This window comes from Sinocyclocheilus grahami, unplaced genomic scaffold (genome assembly GCF_001515645.1).
Source record: "Sinocyclocheilus grahami isolate Dianchi unplaced genomic scaffold, SAMN03320097.WGS_v1.1 scaffold252.1, whole genome shotgun sequence".
In the NCBI taxonomy this organism is placed as follows: Eukaryota; Metazoa; Chordata; class Actinopteri; order Cypriniformes; family Cyprinidae; genus Sinocyclocheilus; species Sinocyclocheilus grahami.
This window is the reverse complement of record NW_015505431.1, coordinates 1,093,357-1,118,193: the sequence shown is the minus strand read 5'-3', so window position 1 is coordinate 1,118,193 and position 24,837 is coordinate 1,093,357. Positions and strand designations below refer to the sequence as shown.

At 31.9% G+C, this 24,837-nt stretch overlaps 2 protein-coding genes across 4 annotated transcripts; one reads left to right on the top strand and one right to left on the bottom strand.

Annotated features, from left to right (window-relative positions):
• The first annotated feature begins 8,122 nt into the window (after positions 1-8,122).
• LOC107598545 (mitochondrial uncoupling protein 2-like) lies at positions 8,123-14,741 on the top strand. Its single transcript, XM_016289918.1, has 6 exons — positions 8,123-8,317; positions 10,200-10,443; positions 10,611-10,808; positions 11,584-11,685; positions 13,236-13,416; positions 14,158-14,741. The coding sequence occupies exons 1-6, from the start codon at positions 8,123-8,125 to the stop codon at positions 14,270-14,272; spliced, it is 1,035 nt and encodes a 344-aa protein (XP_016145404.1). The 3' UTR covers positions 14,273-14,741.
• Positions 14,742-15,711: 970 nt separating this feature from the next.
• Positions 15,712-21,907, bottom strand: elmod2 (ELMO/CED-12 domain containing 2). Of its 3 annotated transcripts, none has more exons than XM_016289886.1 (9): positions 21,845-21,907; positions 21,114-21,261; positions 20,962-20,990; positions 20,716-20,813; positions 19,353-19,482; positions 19,142-19,275; positions 18,986-19,054; positions 18,750-18,883; positions 15,712-16,569 (listed from the first exon to the last, which is right to left on the bottom strand). In XM_016289886.1, the coding sequence occupies exons 1-9, from the start codon at positions 21,884-21,886 to the stop codon at positions 16,412-16,414; spliced, it is 942 nt and encodes a 313-aa protein (XP_016145372.1). In that variant the 5' UTR covers positions 21,887-21,907; the 3' UTR covers positions 15,712-16,411. The 3 variants fall into 3 exon arrangements, with proteins under 3 accessions (XP_016145372.1, XP_016145373.1, XP_016145375.1); XM_016289887.1 differs by lacking the exon at positions 21,845-21,907 and adding an exon at positions 21,772-21,799; XM_016289889.1 differs by lacking the exon at positions 21,845-21,907 and adding an exon at positions 21,395-21,420.
• Between the last annotated feature and the right edge of the window lie 2,930 nt (positions 21,908-24,837).

Below are 24,837 nucleotides of genomic sequence, written 5' to 3'. Positions count from 1 at the left end.
TCCTCTCTCAATTCCTTGCACACCTGCACTTTGGGTTTTTCTTCTTTGTAAATCGTGAGGATGTTCATAATCTGTCAGCGCTGAAATATCAGTCCAGCTGTGCTTGATATCTGATTTCTAGTGTTTGCTGAAGACTGATTGTGTACAGTTTTTATTTGACCGTGTTCTCACCAGGCATGTGGCATGTCTGTGCACCTTCTCGTAAGTTATTGTTTGATTGTGTTTTTTTTAAATAGACGAGCTACTACTTTATTTCATGCTGCTGTTTTTAAGTTGACGTTTTAATGTGAATGGTTGAACTCGACCTGTAAATGATTGAGATCACTTCCAGCAATTAAAAGTTTAAATGGAAATATCCTATCCTGTAATCAAAAACTCTTCTGTTTCATTTATTGTTTACTGTATTGCCGTACAAAACGTGGGGTAAAGCTACTGAGAGTGTTTTTTGTTGCTGTTATTGTTGTTGTTTTTTTAATATATATTTTTTATTTTGTAAAGTGTCAGTGAAAGGATCCTCAGAAACTGCTTTTTTTTACTTTATATAAGGTTTGCATTTTTTTGCAACACTTGGACATGCTGTGATTTCTATCAATAAACCTTAAACGTCAGATTAAATGACATTTCAAATGAAATCTTAAGTTTTAATAAAATAACATTAAGCCAGAATGGGTAACATGGACGCGGCTAAATAAAACCGTCACAGAAGTAGCTAGCTAGTTGATGCTGATATTTTGGCTAGTAGTTAGTAATAAACTATTTTTTCTGATCAATTTAAATGTATTTTAAATTAATAAATTAATTTATTATTACATTTGATGAATAGTTAACTTGTAAATTTGCATAAAAATTTAGAAAATAGATAAATGTTTTTGTTTATTAAAGTTAAATGTTATTTAATGTATTTTCTATTTGTATTTATTTTAATTTTTTAACATTTCATGAGATTTAACATTTTTCATTTATTATTTACTTTTTGTTTGTTATTTACATTTTATTTATTATTGAATTTTTATTTAACCCCAGATAAAATATTATTGTTGTTATTGTTACATTTTTATTATGTTAGGGAACGGGCAGTAACGAGTTTTCCCGGAGGCTTGTCTTTGATCTGAGGACAGAGGACAAAGTCTGAGAGGACCTGTTGTATACTACGATGCGCTGGATGTACTTTATATACAGAAATGGTTACTAATAATATCTAATACAGTTAGACTGTTTATCATAGTAATCGAGTCTAGAATAGCTCACTAGTCCTGATTGGGATAAAACACGTTCTTAATCTGTATTATTGTTTGATGTTGATGATTGAAGTTACTTAAGAAGCAAAACTGTGTGCACGAATTCTTAGGGAGAAAAAATGTTCATTAAAATATTTATGCTAAAAACAAGAACAAAAACACACATTTTTTAAATAGTGTATTTGTATATACAATACAGGTCAACTTTACATTTATTTTACGTTATAATATATTCTATAATAATAGTCTTATGCAATCTTATGTGTATCTTCTCAAGATTTCGATATTTGTTCTTTGAAATAAGGCGAAAACTTTAACGTGAGAGAGTGTTTACAGGGATAGTGTGGAGAAACGTCTGTGGTATTTAACACTGGGATGTTCGATGTGTCTGGGATTGTTGGAATGACGTTTTCTAAGTCATCTGTAATTTCCCAGATTTCTCATTTCTCTCTTCCTCTCTCAATTCCTTGCACACCTGCACTTTGGGTTTTTCTTCTTTGTAAATCGTGAGGATGTTCATAATCTGTCAGCGCTGAAATATCAGTCCAGCTGTGCTTGATATCTGATTTCTAGTGTTTGCTGAAGACTGATTGTGTACAGTTTTTATTTGACCGTGTTCTCACCAGGCATGTGGCATGTCTGTGCACCTTCTCGTAAGTTATTGTTTGATTGTGTTTTTTTTAAATAGACGAGCTACTACTTTATTTCATGCTGCTGTTTTTAAGTTGACGTTTTAATGTGAATGGTTGAACTCGACCTGTAAATGATTGAGATCACTTCCAGCAATTAAAAGTTTAAATGGAAATATCCTATCCTGTAATCAAAAACTCTTCTGTTTCATTTATTGTTTACTGTATTGCCGTACAAAACGTGGGGTAAAGCTACTGAGAGTGTTTTTTGTTGCTGTTATTGTTGTTGTTTTTTTAATATATATTTTTTATTTTGTAAAGTGTCAGTGAAAGGATCCTCAGAAACTGCTTTTTTTTACTTTATATAAGGTTTGCATTTTTTTGCAACACTTGGACATGCTGTGATTTCTATCAATAAACCTTAAACGTCAGATTAAATGACATTTCAAATGAAATCTTAAGTTTTAATAAAATAACATTAAGCCAGAATGGGTAACATGGACGCGGCTAAATAAAACCGTCACAGAAGTAGCTAGCTAGTTGATGCTGATATTTTGGCTAGTAGTTAGTAATAAACTATTTTTTCTGATCAATTTAAATGTATTTTAAATTAATAAATTAATTTATTATTACATTTGATGAATAGTTAACTTGTAAATTTGCATAAAAATTTAGAAAATAGATAAATGTTTTTGTTTATTAAAGTTAAATGTTATTTAATGTATTTTCTACATTGAATATTATTCAACACCAACTCTATGTATTTGTATTTATTTTAATTTTTTAACATTTCATATGAGATTTGACATTTTTCATTTATTATTTACTTTTTGTTTGTTATTTACATTTAATTTATTATTGAATTTTTATTTAACCCCAGATAAAATATTATTGTTGTTATTGTTACATTTTTATTACTTTTTATTATTGATTTACTTTTGTTGTTAACTTTATTTATTTGTTTATTTCATAGGAGATTTGAAATGTAAAATCTCATTAGCAGTAGTAGTAGTATAAGGAAAACATTTCTTTGTTCTTTTCTTATTTCTTTGTTTTTATTGTTTGTTGGTTTGTTCTCGAGGGCGTTGTTTTTCTGCTTGGTCATTTTGAACGAGGCTGTTGTTGAGTGTTTATCCACTAGAGGCAAGTAGAGCTGTGAGACTCTGTCATATGCACAGACTGGACTGAGGCCTTGTGTTTGCTCAGAGCTCAGGGCTCAGGGCTGTAGCGCAGCGATGTGTCCTGAATGACGTTTAGAGGGTGTGAGCGCAGACGTCCAATCACACGCCACTGTTCTCCATTTGGCTCAGTTCTGGAGATACTTGGCACCAGCACTCACATACTGACAGCATGCGGTCTCAGTCATCACTGGGCGCTTTGCTTGCGAAAACTCTTCTCTCAGCCTTAAAATGACCTTTCTTAGGATCAAAATATCCTGTAAATAAAGCTATTTACTACTTACTAAAGCACTTTCCCATCACTAAGCACTTGATAAGTCAGCTGTTTATCTGTTCCGGTTATCCGCTTACCTATCAAGTATTGTTTTATCTTTAACCTTCTGTCTTTTGTACTCGATCCAAGTATTGTGCCATAGATTAGCAATGCAAACAGTAAAATCCCTGTACATTTGCCGTTTATGAATTAACCAATACAATCAAAGTCTACTGCAATACTGCACAGTCGACAACCTGCAGAGTAGCACTCTGTCGCAATATAATACTGTCAGCTTCATTAATGCACTGGTGTGGGGTTTTATTACACAGGAAGCTGGGTTTGAAATATTACATTCAATTTTTTACAAAATGTTACATTTTAAGTTATTTATTATTTTAAATGCCTTTATGTATTTAATTTTTTATTGTTCATTTTTTATTATTTATTAATAATATTATTCATTTTTATTTGCATTTATTTTTATTAACTTTTTTATTTATTTATTTATTTCATATTAGATTTTTGCAACCCCATATAAATATTATAAATATAAAATATAAATAATAAATATCAATCAAATAATAATGTAATTACTACTAATAATTATAATTACAAAATGACCTTTCTTAGGATCAAAATATCCTGTAAATAAAGCTATTTACTACTTACTAAAGCACTTTCCCATCACTAAGCACTTGATAAGTCAGCTGTGTATCTGTTCCGGTTATCCGCTTACCTATCAAGTATTGTTTTATCTTTAACCTTCTGTCTTTTGTACTCGATCCAAGTATTGTGCCATAGATTAGCAATGCAAACAGTAAAAGCCCTGTACATTTGCCGTTTATGAATTAACCAATACAATCAAAGTCTACTGCAATACTGCACAGTCGACAACCTGCAGAGTAGCACTCTGTCGCAATATAATACTGTCAGCTTCATTAATGCACTGGTGTGGGGTTTTATTACACAGGAAGCTGGGTTTGAAATATTACATTCAATTTTTTACAAAATGTTACATTTTAAGATATTTATTTATTATTTTAAATGCCTTTATGTATTTAATTTTTTATTGTTCATTTTTTATTATTTATTAATAATATTATTCATTTTTATTTGCATTTATTTTTATTAACTTTTTTATTTATTTATTTATTTCATATTAGATTTTTGCAACCCCATATAAATATTATAAATATAAAATATAAATAATAAATATCAATCAAATAATAATGTAAATACTACTAATAATTATTATTATTATTGTTATTTGCATTATATTTATTATTTATATTTTATTGTTTGCTTAATTGTTTAATATTGTTTTTTTTATTACTCACATTTATTATTTAGTTTTTTTATTTTTACCTTTCTTTTTATTAGCTTATTTATTTATTTAATTTGAGATTTTTATTATTGGTATTATTTACATTTTACAAAATGTTACATTTTAAGATATTTATTTATTATTTTAAATGCCTTTATGTATTTAATTTTTTATTGTTCATTTTTTATTATTTATTAATAATATTATTCATTTTTATTTGCATTTATTTTTATTAACTTTTTTATTTATTTATTTATTTCATATTAGATTTTTGCAACCCCATATAAATATTATAAATATAAAATATAAATAATAAATATCAATCAAATAATAATGTAAATACTACTAATAATTATTATTATTATTGTTATTTGCATTATATTTATTATTTATATTTTATTGTTTGCTTAATTGTTTAATATTGTTTTTTTTATTACTCACATTTATTATTTAGTTTTTTTATTTTTACCTTTCTTTTTATTAGCTTATTTATTTATTTAATTTGAGATTTTTATTATTGGTATTATTTACATTATTTATATTATCATTATTTACATTATAATTTGTATATTTTTTTATTTTTATTTACCATTATTAACTTTATTTATTTATTTCATATTACATTTTTGCAACCCCATATAAATATTATAAATATAAATAATAAATATCATGCAAATAATAATGTAAATACTACTACTAATAATTATTATTATTGTTATTTGCATTATATTTATTATTTATATTTTATTGTTTGCTTAATTGTTTAATATTGTTTTTTTTATTACTCACATTTATTTTTTTATTTTTACCTTTCTTTTTGTTAGCTTATTTATTTATTTCATTTGAGATTTTTATTATTGGTATTATTTACATTATTTACAATATAATTTGTATATTTTTTATTATTTATTTTTATGTACTTTTTAAATTCTTATTAACCTTTTATTTCATAGAACATTTGAAATTTTTGCAACCCAAAATGTATTATTAGTATGTATTATGTATTTTTTTTATTATCATTATTACAGTAATATTGTTATTTGTTGTTAGCATGAATGTATTTATTTTAAATATTAATGTTACATATTACATTTAATTTAAATATTTATTTATTTGTTTTTTGTCATTTGGGACATGCATGTAATGTCCTACAAAGTTTGCATCTGGCCAATGCAAGTATGCGATTCATTGAATGTGTATAACATGAGGTGGTAACAACCTCCAGAGGTGGTATTATTATTATTATTATTATTATTATTATTATTATTGACAAGGCCTTCAAGATCGGAATTCAGTCTAGTGTGAAGTAAGTCTTTGCTCTCATTGGCATGTCTGTCTTGTGTTCCGCGTGTGTTCCTGTAGGACAGTCAGCAGAAGATAAAGTCTGTAGAGCAGACCTGTAGAGTTCGGTTCTGTGATCAGTCCTCCAGCATGTGCTCCTCACACCCCAGCATTAGACAACATTAGACCTCTTCAGTCACATCCAGCCCTTCTCACAGTATACAGTGATCTTAAACATGGTCAAATGAGAAGGACAGATGAATCACGCTCAGCTCCTCCCTCCCATCCTTCACTTCAGTGAACTGACTGACCGTTTGTTTCAGGAAATCATTTCAGTGCATTGATCTGCTGATTCATGAGTGTGACTCAATATTGACATGAGAAGAACAATCTTATGTCATGACAAACATAGGTGTACGTTTCTGTAGTCAAATGTGTGGCTTTGTGATATTAATCAGTTCAGCGTGATGTTGTTATGGAAATGTTTTAAATATGGGTTAAAGTCTAATGCTGCCATTCTAATTGAGATTTTCCTTGTTTGTGTGTCATAAAAATTCTTATCTGCTTTAAAAATGTATATAATCAGTCCATTATCTAAGCGATATTGCTCTTTTAAAGAGTTTATATTTAGTTAGCTACAAAAAAAAAACGTTTTTTGAGCATCCTGACACAGCAACACTGGCTCAGCCAATGGCGTGCATTTGGGGTGGGACTATCTGTTTGTTGACCAATGGCAGACGGGGGAGTGTTCGGGAAACAAAAAACAAACTTAAACTTAAAACACTAAAAACTGGTGAAAAATCACAGCTCAGCTTAATTTTTATCATATAGATAAAATCATATCTGTCTGAATTATTATTATCATCATCCTCATTTTTACAGTAATAACATGTAACAACATAATTATTATTACTATTTGTTTTATTTTTTTATTTATTGTGTTTAAGTTTAATATAAAAATTAAGCATTTATAGTTATTGACTTTTTGGTGACAGTTCAGTTTTTGTATTAATGGTTCAATTTAGAACCATATCTGTCTGACAAATAATAATACAGTGACAAAATATAATAACTATAATACTATTTATTATTAATATTTTTACACTTACATTGAATGGACATTTAGTGGTTCTTTTATATCAATGGTTCAATTAAGAACCATATCTATAAGAACCATATCTATCAGAAGAACCATATTCTATCAATAAGAATTATTATCACAATAACTAAATATAATAACTATTATTATTAATATTTATACATCCACATTGAATGTACATTTTATTTATTTAGTAATTTAGGAAATGTTATTTATTTAGTTATTTTATTCATATTAATATTTTATATTAATGGTTCGATTAAGAACCATATCTGTCTGAAAAAAATATGTTTTATTATTATAATTGTAATGAAATATAATAACTGTATTATTTTTTTATATTTACTATTATTATTCATATTTATACATGTAATTTAAATGTAGAATTTCAAGTTTTTTGGTGATTCATTGGTGGAGAAATGACATATTTCAACTACAATGGTTGATTAAGGATATTAATGGTTTAATTTATAGCCATATCTGAGGTTCCCATGAGGTCCTTGACTTTCAAAGAGACTAGTTTAATGTGAGCGTTTAGTATAGGATTGTAGAGGTTGTGTTGCATTTGAAGGCGTGCGGTGATTGATGCTTCATGATTCAGCTGAGCTCCTGTGTGTTAAACAGAAACTCCCATACGTTCTCAGAGCTTTGTTATTGGGCTCATATTTGACTGTTTCCACCCTGCCATGAGGCCCATCGTCTCTCTGAGCCTGCAGGACTGTCCCGGCTCTGCTGTTGGCTGACAGCTTTGTCGAGCTCTTTCAATGCATCTGCCGTATTACTAGCATATTTGCTGCTTATTAGTATTTCTAAAGCACACATTAAAGCCTTATTTTGCAACTACTACCTTACTAACTATCAATAAGCAGCAGTTTATTGAGGGAACACTTTAGTTAATAGTAAATCTGTGTTCCCTGGAGTGTTACCACATATATTGCTACTTCAATATATTGCTTAAAGCTGAATGTTTTTCCACGCAGACTCATCGGTGGGTGATTGTTAAGCATGCATGAGTCATTTATTGATGCTGTGCATGTTAATGTGCCTGTTAATGACAGCAGCATCTTGAAATGCTTCGGCTTTGAGTTCACTTGTTACCTAACACTTGTTTATCTGGATGTGGGACATTTGGGACTGGACTCTGTGCTGGAGGGTGGACTTTGTGTTGGCCAGTAATCTCTCTCAGAGAAAGCGCAGGAGGAAAAGCCCCTCTTGGAGAACGATATATAAAGAAGGACAGGATGTGTCCTCGTCCCTCCAGAGCTCCAGTCATCATCCTGTCACTCCATCAGACAGAGGAAGCCAATCACAGGTCAGTTCACCATGTTTGTGTGTCAGCAACAACTAATAATAGTACTATAATATGTAAAAAAAAAAAAAAAAAAAGTAATACGATTATATATTTTTTCAAATACAATTTTAAATTAAATATTGTATCAAATATTATTTTTAAAATAATGTTCGACATTGTTTGTAAATGTGTAAAATTCAGAATAAATATTTGATATTGGCATGCAAAAATTATTTATAAAACCATGTTCAATATATTTTTTTATTTGAATGCAATGTATTATTTCTAATATTATTTTTATTGTGCAAAAGTTCTAATTCCTAGATAGAAAAAGCATACAAAATATTATGAAAAGAATATTCAATATACAGGAGTCAAAAGCTTTAACTGAATTTATATGTCTGATGCTTTTAAACACTTTTGATCAAAAGGCTTCTGCTGACATGCTTGAAATTTGTGTTATAGACTATTATAAGTTGTGCCTACATATGACGTTCTTATAAAAACATTTTTTAATGGAAGGAAAATAGAGTCTGCAGTATGCATTTGTATGCAACAAGTGTGCAGCAAATGCAAATGCTTTCAATCATTTCAAAGCATCCCCTGCTCCTCATGCATTTGGCTGATGAATGTCCAGAAGAGCTCAAATATACGAGTTTTCATTTGTGACAAGTGTTTGGGTCGCTGTGTGATTCTCATTCTTTCGTTTAAAAGATTTCATGACTATTATTCTAAAATATGTAGAACAGTCATAATAAAGAATGAGTTGGTGTGTCCAAACTTTTGACCTGCAGTGATGTCAGGCGTTTTATTATAACAGGCTTCGTAATGCAGTGAGTGTGTCTGTGACTGTGTGTGTGTGTGTGTGTGTCTGTCTGTCTGTGTGTGTGTGTGTCTGCGGCTACAGGTACAGACTTCAGCCTGATTACTGAACATCAATACAAATGACCAGAGACTCCAAATATGTTGTATTTGCACGGTTTGCGGTTTGATAATTGTAAATGTATTGTAAATGTTTTGTTTTTTTAGATTTATGAAGAAGAAAAAAAAAGATTTAAAATTGTGTTTTCGATTATGAATATGATTGTTTTAAATTCAATAATTATATCTAATATTAAATATGAAATATTATATATTGTAAAATATATAAAAATATTATAATATATTATGTATTTTTGCACCAACAATATATTTATGATCATAATAAAATTATATAAATTGGGTAGTTGTTAGTAATTTTGTTAGGTATTAATATTTAAAAAAAAATTAAAGATTTCTTAAGAAGAAAAAATATGTAAATTAATATATATTTAAAGTAAGATCTGAATATGAGTGTATTAAATGATATTTAATGTTGTATATTAAAAATATATGTTTTGTAATTTATATATTTAAATATTACAATACACATTATTATATATTTTTGCACAAAGAATATATTTATGATTATAATAAATGTTATAAAAATTATCTGGGTAATTTTTTGGGAATTTTGTTAGTTATTAATATTTCAGATTGAAAATGTATACCTGCTTTTTTTAAGATTTCTGAAAAATATTTTTTTTTATTAATATTACAAAATTATTTAAAATTAGTATAATATATAATCTGTTTCTGAATATAATTTGGTTGTTTTGAATTACATATTATAATACATTATTATATTTTTGGCACCAAAAATCTATTTAAATATTGCATATTAAGTATTATGTTTTATAATATGATCGATTATATTAATTTCTAATAAATATGTTTTAAATGGGTAATTGTTAGGAATTTTGATAGATATTTTTAAATCTATATCTTGGCAAAAACAAGACTATTATTATATATTTTTTTTTAAGTAGTATTATCATTTTTTTATTTATTTGATAAGTATTGCATACTTGTAACTGTGTTATAGCAGTATTATCTCCCATCACAATCTCTCTCTGTTCAGATCCAGGGAGAGACAGCGGTGACGGGCGCAGCTAAAGGCATCCGGTACAGAGGGGTGTTTGGGACCATCAGCACCATGGTGAGAACAGAGGGGCCGCGCTCGCTCTACAACGGCCTGGTCGCCGGTCTTCAGCGACAGATGGCCTTCGCTTCCATACGAATCGGCCTCTACGACAGCGTCAAGAGCTTCTACACGCGCGGCAAAGACAGTGAGTTCAAAATCACCACTTTCATCAGATAGAACCATGATCTCAGCTGTTTCTCCCAGACCAGAACGAGAATCCCGGGATGAAGGAGAAACATCTGAGACAAAGCCGATTCTGGAATAAAAGTGTAGGGGTCTCTTGTTTATGCATTGGTTGTTTTTGCCTTGCAGACCCCAACGTGGGCATCAGGATCCTGGCGGGCTGCACCACCGGAGCGTTGGCCGTGTCCGTGGCTCAGCCCACAGATGTGGTGAAGGTGCGCTTCCAGGCCCAGATGAAGCTGCAGGGGGTGAGCAGACGCTACAGTGGCACCATGCAGGCCTACAGACAGATCTTCCAGCACGAGGGGCTCCGGGGATTGTGGAAAGGTGTGTTTTCTGTTCGTTTCTATTGCACTCTTTTTTTTAAAATGGGTTTGTTTTTTTCACAGCAATTCCTTGAACCATTCTGGGCTCCCCAAAGAACCTTTCAGTCAACCGTTCTGAAAAGAACCTGTGAAGAACATTTTAAACAATCTTTTTCCACTATAAAGAATCTTTTGTGGAATGGAAAGATTCCATGGATGTTAAAGGTTCTTCATTTTTTAACAGTGTATGAGATTATTTGACATTGGGTTTTACTGTATCTAAACTTAGTTTGAAATCTTGCTATTATCTTTCTACATATGCAGCTGTCCTGAATGGCAGCATCCAAACTCAAACAGAATAAATATATAAAATATGTTAAAATATATTTAAATAAAAGAAACAATTATATAGAATTATTACACATAAAAATAATAAAATGTAAAATAGAATTAATGTTTTATAGATTACTATTCATATTAATATTAAAACAAAATTATATATATAAAGAAAACATTTTCTTGGCTTTCTAAATATATTTATATTGAGGGGGAAAAAATTAAAAAATTTGTACATTATGTAATATATTTTAGAAAATATATTCTCAATTTGACAAAAAATAATTCCTTAAGGTTTAGTGTATATTTTGGTCATTATATTGATTGACTGTCATGTGGGTGGAGGTATATATCATTAGAAGCATGTGTTTTTGTCATGTCGGCTCTGTCTTTGTTTAATCTGCAGCAGCACTGATGACCCTAATGAATGTCTTCGTTATATCTGATGTGTTTGCCTACAGGAACTCTCCCCAACATCACGAGGAACGCTCTGGTCAACTGCACTGAACTGGTGTCCTACGATCTCATCAAAGAAGCCATTCTCAAACATAAGCTCATGTCAGGTACGAAATCTCACAGCAGGAATGAGAATCAGAAACCTTAACGAGTCGGATAGAGAATTCAGTAAACAGGACGAGGCTTTCTGACTGTTCATGTAGCATTTTTGTTTCCAGTCTCCAGTTTATTTAGTATTTTTGTTAGGTAGGAACCAGAATCATTAAATTCATGAAACATGATTTCAATAGACAGTGTTTCCCAAAACCATGCCATCAACACTTTTGTAGTGAAAGGCCTGTAAAACCAGGACAAAGGTGTGATGAGGTTTCCCCACACACACACACACACTCACACTCACACTCTCACACACACACACACACACACACTCTCACACACACACACACACACACACACACACACACAGACAGACAGACAGACAGAGAGAGAGAGAAGTGTGTCTGACACCGTGTTGATACCAATAAAACTCAGTGTTATTGCTGTAATAAAGTCAAATATAAATATTAGATTAAACACTTAAAAGAGAATGAGGAATTTTACCTTTGGCAACTAACTGAAATGATAAAAGTTGAAGTTTTAAAATGACTAAAACTGAGATAAAAAAAAAAAAGCTAATGAGAAATATTAAAAAAATGTAAAATGACAAGCTCATAACAAAATGACTAAAATGTAAACCAATTGAAAATAATTAACAGCTAATTCAAAATGTTATTAAATACAATAATAGTATATAAATAACAGTAAAATAACACTGGCACACCGGACACATCATTTACATGAAAACATTTATTTAAAAAAAAAATTTCACAAAAAGATTCACACATAATATTTGTAAATAGAAAAAAGTCATTTCAGATGGAAGGACAGTAAGGCAATTTAATTAAGTGAATAAAATATAGATGAGAAAATAACACAATATATTTAAATAATTGTAATTATATATATTTGTAACAAAATATTAACAAAAAACAAAAGCAGATAAAATTACTAAAACTAAAAGTGAAATGAAAACTGAAATTATAAAAAATATATACAACATATTAATAAATACTATAATAGTATATAAATAATAGTAAAGTAACACTAGTCTACACCGGACACATCATTTACATGAAATATGTAATGAATACATTTATTTAAAAGATTCACACACAATAATTTCAGATGGAAGGACAATAAGGCAAATGTATAATTCACTGAATAAAATATAGAAGAGAAACTGTGTCTTTAAGACTTAAAGATAAAACAACAATATATTTAAATTATTTTAATTAGATTTATTTGACAAAATGTTTTTTTTTTTAATTAATAAAATGACAAAAGCACAAAATTAATGGACATATCATTTACATGCAGTACATAATTAATAAATTAAAGATGAAATAAAGATGGAAGGACAATAATGTGACAATTTATTAATCGAATAAAATAAACAAAAATAGATAGATGGATGGACGGACGGACGGACGGACGGACGGACGGACGGACGGACGGACAGATAGATAGATAAACAGGAAACTCTTGACTTTAAGCACAAACTCTTAGGTGCAGCAGTGAGTTAATTTCAGTAATATTTATTGGTGTTTCTGCCTCCCAGACAATCTTCCGTGTCATTTCGTGTCTGCGTTCGGAGCGGGTTTCATCACGACAGTGATCGCGTCTCCTGTGGATGTGGTGAAGACACGCTACATGAACTCTCCTCCCGGACAGTACCGCAGCTCCCTCAACTGCGCCTGGACCATGATGACCAAAGAGGGCCCAACCGCCTTCTACAAAGGGTGAGATTTATACTTCATATGAAAGCTGAATAAATAAGCTTTCCATTGATGTATGGTTTGGTAGGACAATATTTAGCCGAGATACAACTATTTGAAAATCTGGAATCTGAGGGTGCAAAAAAAAATAAAAACGTTGAGAATATCACCGTTAAAGTTGTTCAAATGAAGTTCTTAGCAATGCATATTGCTAATCAAAAATTAAGTTTTGATATATTTTACGGTAGGAAATTTACAAAATATCTTCATGGAACGTAATCTTTTATCCTAGTGATTTTTGGCATAGAAGAAAAATGGATAATTTTGACCCATACAATGTATTGTTGGCTATTGCTACAAATATCCCCGTGCTACTTATGACTGCTTTTGTGCTCCAGGGTCACATTTAATGCTGTTCAATGAAGCAAACTCATAATTTGTCACGCCTGAAATGATCTCTAAACGTTCCTGTGTTTCTCCTTCAGGTTCGTTCCGTCTTTCCTGCGGCTGGGCTCCTGGAACGTGGTGATGTTCGTATCGTTCGAGCAGCTCAAGCGGGCCATGATGATGTCCAGGAGCAGAATCGAAGCCACCACCTAGATCTTCACCTCAGACCGAAATCCCTTCAAACACACGGACTCACATGAGCGGCTGTTTCAGACTCCTCTGACCGGACGAGAACCGGTTTAATGCTGTTCAATGAAGCAAACTCATAATTTGTCACGCCTGAAATGATCTCTAAGCGTTCCTGTGTTTCTCCTTCAGGTTCGTTCCGTCTTTCCTGCGGCTGGGCTCCTGGAACGTGGTGATGTTCGTGTCGTTCGAGCAGCTCAAGCGGGCCATGATGATGTCCAGGAGCAGAATCGAAGCCACCACCTAGATCTTCACCTCAGACCGAAATCCCTTCAAACACACGGACTCACATGAGCGGCTGTTTCAGACTCCTCTGACCGGACGAGAACCGGAGCAGCTTCCAGTTTCACACTTCCACTTCGGAAGTTCAACAGGCAACAGAACGGGATGCATCAGTGAGAATCTGACAGAAACAGATCATGACTGTCATCCTTTCTCCACTATAAAGAACGGCTGATCATACAACGCACAAATTCAAATGAGAGGATCTTCTGAACCCCCTTGATATCTTAATGTACATAATGTTTATGTAATATTTATATTTCCTCATTTTTTAAGCAATTAGTGCTTTGTTTAAAGCAGCTATTCACCTTAAAGTCTATTTAACCCTGAATATCCATCACATAACCCTGGAATGACCTAGAAAGTGAGATTGCCTCATAACTGGAAACTTATAAAGATAAGCACACGTGCTTCAATAAAACACCTTTATACTACTTTTGGTTGTCTTTGTGGTGACTGTGGACTTTGGTTGTGTACTTTGTGAAATAAGCATGATATGCATCTCTCTAATAATAATAATTTAAAAAAAATGTAAAAGTAAAAAAACAAATGATTTACTTTAATATTTAAATATTTAAGGTATCATGCATTAATCATGAAAAAACTACAAACCTAATTTTGTGACATGCAGCTTTATAACTTTTAAACAGCATTTTGCTTATGCATGCCGATTTTATGACTATATTACATTGTGGTAGTTATGTTAAATTTTATTCAAAAACATATGCATCATAAAAATCTTTACATAGTTTACTGATGCAAATATAAATTTAAGAACAAATTATTCAATATTTAAATGTTTAGGGTATGATGCATTAATCACACAGATGTTCTTTAAAAAAAATTTAAACAAAATTTTATAGACCTTGTTTTTGTGACATGCAACGTTTTAATTTTTAAACAGCATTTTGCTTATGCACGCAGATTTTATGACCATATTAAGTTTTTTTTATGTGAAATAACATTGATTTTGAAATGCAGGTGCAACTCACTTCAAAAACTCTTTAAATAATGATGATAGAAATGTAAATTTGAGGAAAACGTTCAAATGATTTCCTTAAAATATTTATGGAATCATGCATTAGACAGGTTACTATGCATGCAGATTTTATGATCATAGTTGTCTAAGAACTTCAAGGACTATATATTTTTTTAAATTCACAGAATTAATTCAAATTAAATAGTAAGGGCAAAAAGGTGACAAAATTTGTAAAAGTAGTGACCAATTATAAGACGGAAAATATGTGCATTCATTTGGACCTAAAATCTGAAAACATGGAATGCATTAATTGAATTTAATTACCCACTTTAAAAAAAATCCATTATTTTACTAAACTCAAAAATGTACTTTTATTGCCAAACCTCTAAGGAAAAGATTCAAACATTGCATTTGAATATTCAGTCACTAATTTTATTCTTCAACATTAGGTATCCAACTCTATAAAATGAATCGGGTCATCAGGAATAAAAAGTTACATCTTCAAAACCAAACAGCGTTTATAAATAAGACAACGACACAGTGTCACATCGATGTTTGTGCGTACAAATGCTGTACTTTGGAATTGAGTTGAGGTCTGAATAACAATATTCACAAAACATTAGTTATTAAATACTCGTTATATGCCACATCAAAGAATTGTGCAGACGATGACGGGTGCGCGGTTTAATACAACTTAAACACACTTTAACATGCACAGAGGTTGAATCATCTGCATACAGAAGAATAAACAACATCTTTCGAACATAAACGTCATCTTCCTGAGATGAGTAAACATGAGAAGCAGGAGTCACGTGACCGCGACCAAAACGCTCAAGTGTGACGGGAATCCCAATCTGTTCATGGGAGAGTTAAAAACATCACTTTGAAAGTATTATTAATAATAACAGTGCAAGTCTTTTTCCTGACCAGGTCAATGTAGCTAAACAACCAGCTATGTACTCGATGTACAGTTAATACAGTTGTTTAATGATTAATATTCAAATAAAGTTTCATGCACGTTGTACATTTCCCAACTAAAAACTATCATGAAGTCAATGGAAAAAGAAAAGCAAATCAACTGTTGCGGCTTCCTTTTGTCTGTGCAATGATGCTGGAATGCTGGAATCACTTCTCTTGGTCCACGGTCATGATGAGCGTGACCTCAGGCATCTGAAGCTGACCTTTGACCTTGTCGTGGAACTTCTCCCTGTAGCGATTGAACTCCATGATGCTCTCCGGCTCCTCTTCCAACCAGAACTTATCAAACTCATACGCCAGGTAACCTGCCAACAGGAAACAGCGGAAACACATGACATGAAAAAAAATAATAATAGATGACTTTTTACATAAAAAAACATAAGCCTATTTTGGGAACTTTAATGCAATATTTACTGTAATATGCTGCAAAATAAATAAAGATACAAAAAAAAAAACATTTGTTTAAATCAGCACAAGTTCAGTTTAACAAACACTAGTTTGCTGCCATAAGATAAATACATACTAAAAATATTTGTTCCAAATTTTATACTTTCAAATATATTATTATTATATAAACATTAATTTCAATAAGAAATAAGAAATAATGAATAACATAATAAAACAATTCATAAAAAATATTTTAATATATTTGATATTTAATATGAATTATTAATAATAAAAAAAACGGGGGCAAAAATCTGCACTGTCCTAAAATGTGGCTTTATTTTCCTTAATCAAAATTTGATTTTTATTTATTTATTTCGGAATTGAATATGATCAAACCATGATCATCACAGGTTTTGTGAGTCTCATTGCTCTTTATACACATTTCTCATTTTATATATATATATAGATTTATTTGTGCTGTCAAAAAATGTATCGCGATTAATCGAATCCAAAATAAAGGTTTTTGTTTACATAATATGTGTGTGTGTGCTGCGTATATTTATTATGTATATATAAATACTAGGGGTGGAACGATAGATAGATAGATAGATAGATAGATAGATAGGAAAAAATCTAACCGTACGGTTCTCCACACACGGATCGGCACGGGCTAGGATAACTTAAATCTGACAACGCATCTGTAATATGGTTTGCTATAAATAATACGTAAAACAAACAGGGTTTGGCTAATATATGTTTCTGTTGATGGATGTGCATTCTGACTTCCCAATACAATAAAATAAAATAAAAAACCTTGGACAAACCATTCACTCTTGTTCAATGCAAATGCTGTATGCTGGAATATGAGCAGTCATTTATTCCGTCATCACCAGGGTGCTGATAGCGCGCGCACACAGGTGAGACCTGAACAGCACACGTTGATATCTGTGTTTAAGTTAAATTCGTTTAAGCTTTGCCAGTTTAAACATTTAAGAGACAGTTTCAGCCAGAGGAGAGAAGATCTGTGCGTGCGTTCATCCGAAGCACGCAAATATTAATCTCTCTCTGAAGTGTTGTGTTTAAATGGACAAATTCACACAAAAATTATGTCAAAATGCCCGTCTTGGTAAGTATCCTCCTATAGCAGACATAGCCGGCTGAACGTACTGGATCAGCGCATTCTCTTAAAGTGACAGCACTTTCTTAATATTAATCAAACAGCAACAACAAAGAAATCACTCACTGCTCTTGATTGAATAGCTTTTGTTACTTTAATAAAGATTCATCTTTAATTTATACAGTCAAATATGCAATACTGTTTTACATTTCATTCAATTTCTGTACCTAAAAGCTAATGTTAGACCTACCTAAAAAAAAAAATAATGAAAATCACTGTTTATTTTATTTGTATCTTTACTCTATTGTATTTATTTGTGCTGTTGCTTGTAGTTAGATAGAATATTCGCATTTTCTTTATTTTTATTTGACAGTATAGTTTTTGCCTAAACATAGCACATACCGAACCGTACCGAAACCGTGATACGAACCGAACCGTGAGTAAGTTGAACCGTTCCACCCCTAATAAATACACAGGCATGTATATATTTAAGAAAAATATGTTATGTTTATATATTAAATATGTGACCCTGGACCACAAAACCAGTCATAAGGGTCAATTTTTCGAAATTGAGATTTATACATCATTTGAAAGCTGAATAAATAAACATTTGATGTATGGTTTGTTATGATAGGACAATATTTGGCCGAGATACAATTATTTGAAAATCTGGAATCTGAGGGTGCAAAAAAATCTAAATATTGAGAAAATCACCTTTAAAGTTGTCCAAATGAAGTCCTTAGCAATGCATATCATATCACTAATCAAAAATTAACTTTTGATATATTTACAGTAGGAAATTTACAAAATATCTTCATGGAACATGATCTTTACTTAATATCCTAATGATTTTCGGCATAAAAGAAAAATCAATACATTTTTTGGTTATTGCTACAAATATACCCCATATTATATATATATATATATATATATTATTGCTGTCAAACGATTAATCGCGATTATTTTAAATTTTTTACTCACAGTAGAAATGACGGAAGTGTTGCATTTGGGGTTTTCCAGAGACTGTGTTGTAGAAATGAGGCTTCAGAGCGTCACTCTTCATTAAGCTGTATGCCATCTCTGTCAGATTGATGCCCACTATGGCATACGAGTACCTGCAACAACACAAAGCATGCGATGATGAGAGCATTTTTACTAATTTGATCAGTTATGATGCCAAGAATCACTAAACATGACATAAATCAGCGAGCACTCACCCTAGTCTGGGGTGACTGGCGTGTGACAGGACCTGCCGGGCTGCGTCTGTGTAATTCTCACTGAAAAAACTGGCCAAACAAAGAAAACCGTTAACTTAAACGCATCAGGGAAGCAATGAAGCGTCATCTTCTCAGAAGCAGAGAAGCTGCACTTACAGGAGGTTTGTGAGGCCCAGCATCCCCATCCCTCTGAAATCAGTCTTGGGATCATCGCCCTGGAAACCAATGTTTCCCCACTGCTTAGTGATCCTCGATTCCAGCTTCACTGACGGCATTAACAGATCCCACAACTGACAGAAAACAAACAGAACTGAGAACCTCTGAAGCTCAATCATCTTAAAACGATCCTAAAAATGAGATAAATCACCTTCAGAAGCATGTTCTCATGTTCTTTATTTTCAGAGTCAAACACCTGTTTTCTTACTTCCTCGACCGCCTCGAACAGCTCGTTATATGCGTTGATTTGTAACAAACACTGACGGAGATTCACCTTAAACCTGTAAGAGAGATTTCTGCATGTAAAACTGCAGTCGGACCTTGACAATATCCACAAATCTTGAATACATGCTAAAAATAAAACAATAAATCAACCTTGAAAATAAAATCTGTGAAGCAATTAGACAAGTTTCTTGAGTAGCAAGTAGAAACGGTAGTAAAAAATGTGTTAGGGTTAGTTTAAGTTGATTTAATAATTCATTATTAGCATTAATGTTCATTCAAGTACTAATGTATTTATTTTAGTGCTGGGGCAACGATTAATGCAATCAAAGATAAAAGTTTTTGTTTACATAATATATGAGTGTGTACTGTTTATATTTATTATGTATATATAAAGACAAATATTTACACATATATATTTATATTATATATAAATATATTTAATATATAAGCATAAGATTTTTCTTAAATATATACATGCATGTGTGTGTATTTATATATACATAATAAATATACACAGTACACACACATATATTATGTAAACAAAACTTTTTATTTTGGATGCGATTAATCGTTGCCCAGCACTAATTTATTTACATTTATGCATTTGTCAGATTTAATAAAATAAATATCTAAAATATTTTTATATTTGTTTTAAAGCATTTTAATATTATTTTGATATATATTTAGGTTTTATTTTAATTAGGGAAAACCGATACCGTTTTTTTTTTTTTTTTTACTAGATTTCTACATTATTATTTATCTTACAAAAAAATTATATTATGTTTGGATTTCTTTGATGGGGACTGTTTACATTATGTAATGGCAGGTGTATTTTAATATGCTGAAACGGGATCTTGTAGCTTCTGAGTTGTTTTTATTTATTTAATTTCTCCCTTGAAATCTTGTTATCCCACATGAATGGACGTTGCTATTATAATGCGTCATTTTTATTCCACGAAAAACAAAAATCTAAGAAAAACATTGTGCAACAAACTGGCCCCAGGGGCTAATAGGTCAAAATGATGGTTTCTCTAATCGGAAAAATGACCGTTTATGCCATTACATAGAAAATACAGAAATATTTATAATACATTAATAAAAAAAAAATCACTCAATGTATTTCACTGGGCCTAGTGTGGTGAGAAAGCATAGTAACGTGTAAAAAAATAAAATAAACCCCGGATCAAATCATGTGACTCCGTGTGAATGTGTCGCTGTTGCAGAAAAAGGTTGCGAAATGTTTATTTTCCCAACTGAACGAAGTTAATGCAATCTTAAGAGAGCCTCACGTAGGATCTTTCTGCTCCTTGATTCTCTTCTCTTGGATTATTTGAGCCAGATGCTCATCCAAACCATTCTCCTTCAAAGATAAAGCTGCTCGCAATACCTGACGAACACAAACACACTTCAGAGTGCAGTAGAGAATGAGGTTGATCCATCAGATCAATTGGTCTGGAGTGAAGAATCTGGTCGATATTAATGTTTAGCTCAGATAAGAAAGTACTGAAGCAGCCAGAAATCATCGTCACGCTTACCTTGCTTTTAGAGGACTTCAGGGAATACTCTACAAGACAAGCAACCATGAGAGGTTTGCAAAAGCAATGCATGACAAATGGGTTAAACGATTCTTTAACTGCTCTCGCATAGGTTCATATCTTTATAGATGTAGTCTGCGTATGATCCTCACCTATCTGTGCTGTCCTCAGCGCTCCAGCTTTGCAGCGGGCACAGATACGCTGCAGCTCGCATCTTCCAGTGACCAGCCGGAGGAACCATTTCAACCAGAAGCGCAGACATGAGGAATAGAAACACTGCCAGATATACCCCAGCATCCTCTGAAACACAAACAGCATCAGTTAGTTTCAGTCCAACTGCACTCCTTCTTTAAAAAATGCATGATTGTTCATGCAACAGGGATACAGCATACACAAGACGGGACACTTTCCATGTATTTTCTTCGATGTATACAGCTCATGCAAGCAGTTGACACTGGCTTTAGAGCTATTGACTTTATTCAGTCCAAATGAGCTGATAAACCCTGTACTGTGTGAAGTCAGCAAGTTCTGCTAGGAACAAGCATTATTAGTCATCTCTAACCAATCAGGTCTGTGCTGGACTCTGTTTACACTGTCCACCATCATATCAGACAAGCTAGTCAATTAGACGACCAATGCAGCTTAATCATAAACCAAAAGTGGTGCTTTAAGAAAATCAGCTGGACAACACAACAGGTTGTTCGCGCGAGACACATACTGGACATGAAACCCATAAATCATCAAATAATTCAACTGATAACGCATTTCACGTGACGCTACCAACGTTTATACTGCTTCACGTTGGCTCACCCGATTTTTCTGGCATTTAAAAATATGTGCTAAAGATATTGTGGAGTCCAGTAACTGTATGGGTCGCACTTACTAGCAGCCTCGTCGCCCGGAAATGACTCGGGTTGGTGCGCATGCGCAGAAGAACTTACCGTGAAGCCAACAAGTGAGGGCTAATGGCCGCGTTTCTCTGACAAAAGCCTTTCTCAATGCGTTTCATGTTCCTTAACACTGTCAAAATGTATTTTTTAATTCATTTAGAGTAGGTTATAGAGAGAAGTATATGTTCGCAGCAGTACCTGACAAACGCAACGTTAACTGTTTAGAGTGCACTATAAAGTGAGGTTTTATATACGGTAGGCACTATATGGGATAAAAAGCTATGCATATATAACGTTATATAAATAAACAATGATATTCTTTTGAATTTCCGAGCCTTTTAAAAAGCAATTACATTTTAGAGCTGAACACTACTTTTATTAGCCTATTATTATTACTAGCGTTGCCTAACGATTAATCGCGATTAATCGCATCCAAAATAAAAGTTTTTGTTTACATAATATATGAGTGTGTGCTGTTTATATTTATGTATAAAAAAATACAAACACATGCATGGATATATTTAAGAAAAATATGCTGTTTATGTATTGAATATATTTATATATAATATAAAATATAACAATATAAATATATACATGTAAATATTTTTTAATCTATACTGTATGCAGTGTTGGGGAAAGCTACTTTTAAAAGTAATGCATTACAATATTGCGTTACTACATAATTTTTGAGGGAGATGAATTAATGCACATTAATATTTATTTTAGAACTACAGGAACATCTGATTTCTCTCAACATGGGGACAGGAGAGCTGTCAGTCAATAAATAAGTAACTCGGATATTCTCTTGTAAATTAAAAAGTAATGCGTTACTTTACTAGTTACTTGAAAAAAAGTAATCTGATTACATAACTCGTGTTACTTGTGATGCGTTACCCCCAACACTGACTGTATGTGTGTGTATTTATATATACATAAACACAGTACACATACATATAGTATGTAAACAAAGACTTCTTTTGGATGCGATTAATCGTTTGACAGCACTAATTATTATTATTATTATTATAAAACACAGAAGATATTGGGGAACACAGAGGATAGAGAAAAAGAAAAGAAAAGAAAAAAAAATTCACGATTTACTTAATCGTTCTACAACATCCTCAAAGCTTTTTTACTGGAGATTTTTTTGAAGTGATGACAATAATAACTACATGTAGATCAGAGGCTAATATTTTGCAGCTGGTTTAAATTGAAGGTATCTGGGCTTTGTGGATTTGGTATTTACCCATCACATAAAGTTTAAGACATCATTATTGTCAGAAATATCAGAAAAAACACAGAAGATATTGGGGAACACAGAGGATAGAGAAAAAGAAAAGAAAAGAAAAAAAAATTCACGATTTACTTAATCGTTCTTCAACATCCTCAAAGCTTTTTTACTGGAGATTTTTTTGAAGTGATGACAATAATAACTACATGTAGATCAGAGGCTAATATTTTGCAGCTGGTTTAAATTGAAGGTATCTGGGCTTTGTGGATTTGGTATTTACCCATCACATAAAGTTTAAGACATCATTATTGTCAGAAATATCAGAATGGAAAAAGAACCTTACTGTACTACAGATCTGGTGCAACACAAGAAATAGAGAAGCTGATGTTTGAAGCCAGAATTGTTTAGAATAATAACAGAAATAGAGTAAATGTGAAATAGATTCTTCCTCCTCTTGGCAGAAAGAGCAGAGAGGAGAAATATTATGGTTAAATTGACTTAGAATTAATTTTTCTTTTACTTTATTTTTAAGCAAAAGTTTATTTGGCGCAGTCCATACCTTTAAAAAGAGTAACGTGCTTAGCATTTTGCCTTAGCTTTAATAACAAAATTGTTGCCAGTAACGAGAAAATTTCTCAAAAAAATAATTAGAACATTTAGGATCCATTTACAAAAAGTTGAAGTATTTTCAAACTGAAATTTCACCAAAAAGAGCTGAACATAACTAAATTAATTTAATTTACAAAGCGTCGCAGAAGCAATTTCCTGTGAATGTGCAAGACTTCCGATTCTTTAGCGGCTAGGGGTAAACAGTACAGTAAATGTTAAAACCATGCTACAAACCAGTTTATGATTATGGTAATAAATTAAAATATGATAAATACCAATATGAAACTTTTTGTACAGCTAAAATAACTGGAAGCGACTGACACCGGAAGCCTTGCACATTCTTGCTTATACTTTAAAAACTAAGGTGGATATTCACTGCAGATTTCCACGGCTTGTCCAGATATTTTAGTCTTAAAAAATGTTTTCATGATATGTCGACGTTTTCCATGCCTGTAGGATCCCAAAGTCCTTCTTGCCGGTTTTTTTTTCTTCTGTCAAACACACTCAATGTTGTCTTTCACAAACATATGTGACCCTGGAGCAAAAAACCAGTCTTAAGACGCTGGGGTATATTTGTAGTAAGAGCCAAAAATACATTGTATGGGTCAAAATTATTTTTCTTTTATGCCAAAAATCATTAGGATATTAAGTAAAGATCATGTTCCATGAAGATATTTTGTAAATTTCCTACCATAAAGATAACTTAATTTTTTGATTAGTAATATGCATTGCTAAAAACCAGACGAGTCCTCTGCACAATGTGACTTTGCTGCAGCCTGAAATTGAACTGCTGGTTTCGTCTGGTCAGAGGAGAACTGGCCCCCCGACTGAGCCTGGTTTCTCCCAAGGTTTTTTCTCCATTCTGTCACCGATGGAGTTTTGGTTCCTTGCCGCTGTCGCCTCTGGCTTGCTTAGTTGGGGACACTTCATTTCCAGCGATATCATTGACTTGATTGCAAAGATACTATTTAAACTGAGCTGGATGTTGACATCACTGAATTCAATGATGAACTGTCTTTAACTGAAAAATGAGTGTTTACTACTGTAATTTTGCATTATTGACACTATTTTCCTAATTAATGCTGTTCAGTTGCTTTGACACAATCTGTATTGTTAAAAGCGCTATATAAATAAAGGTGACTTGAC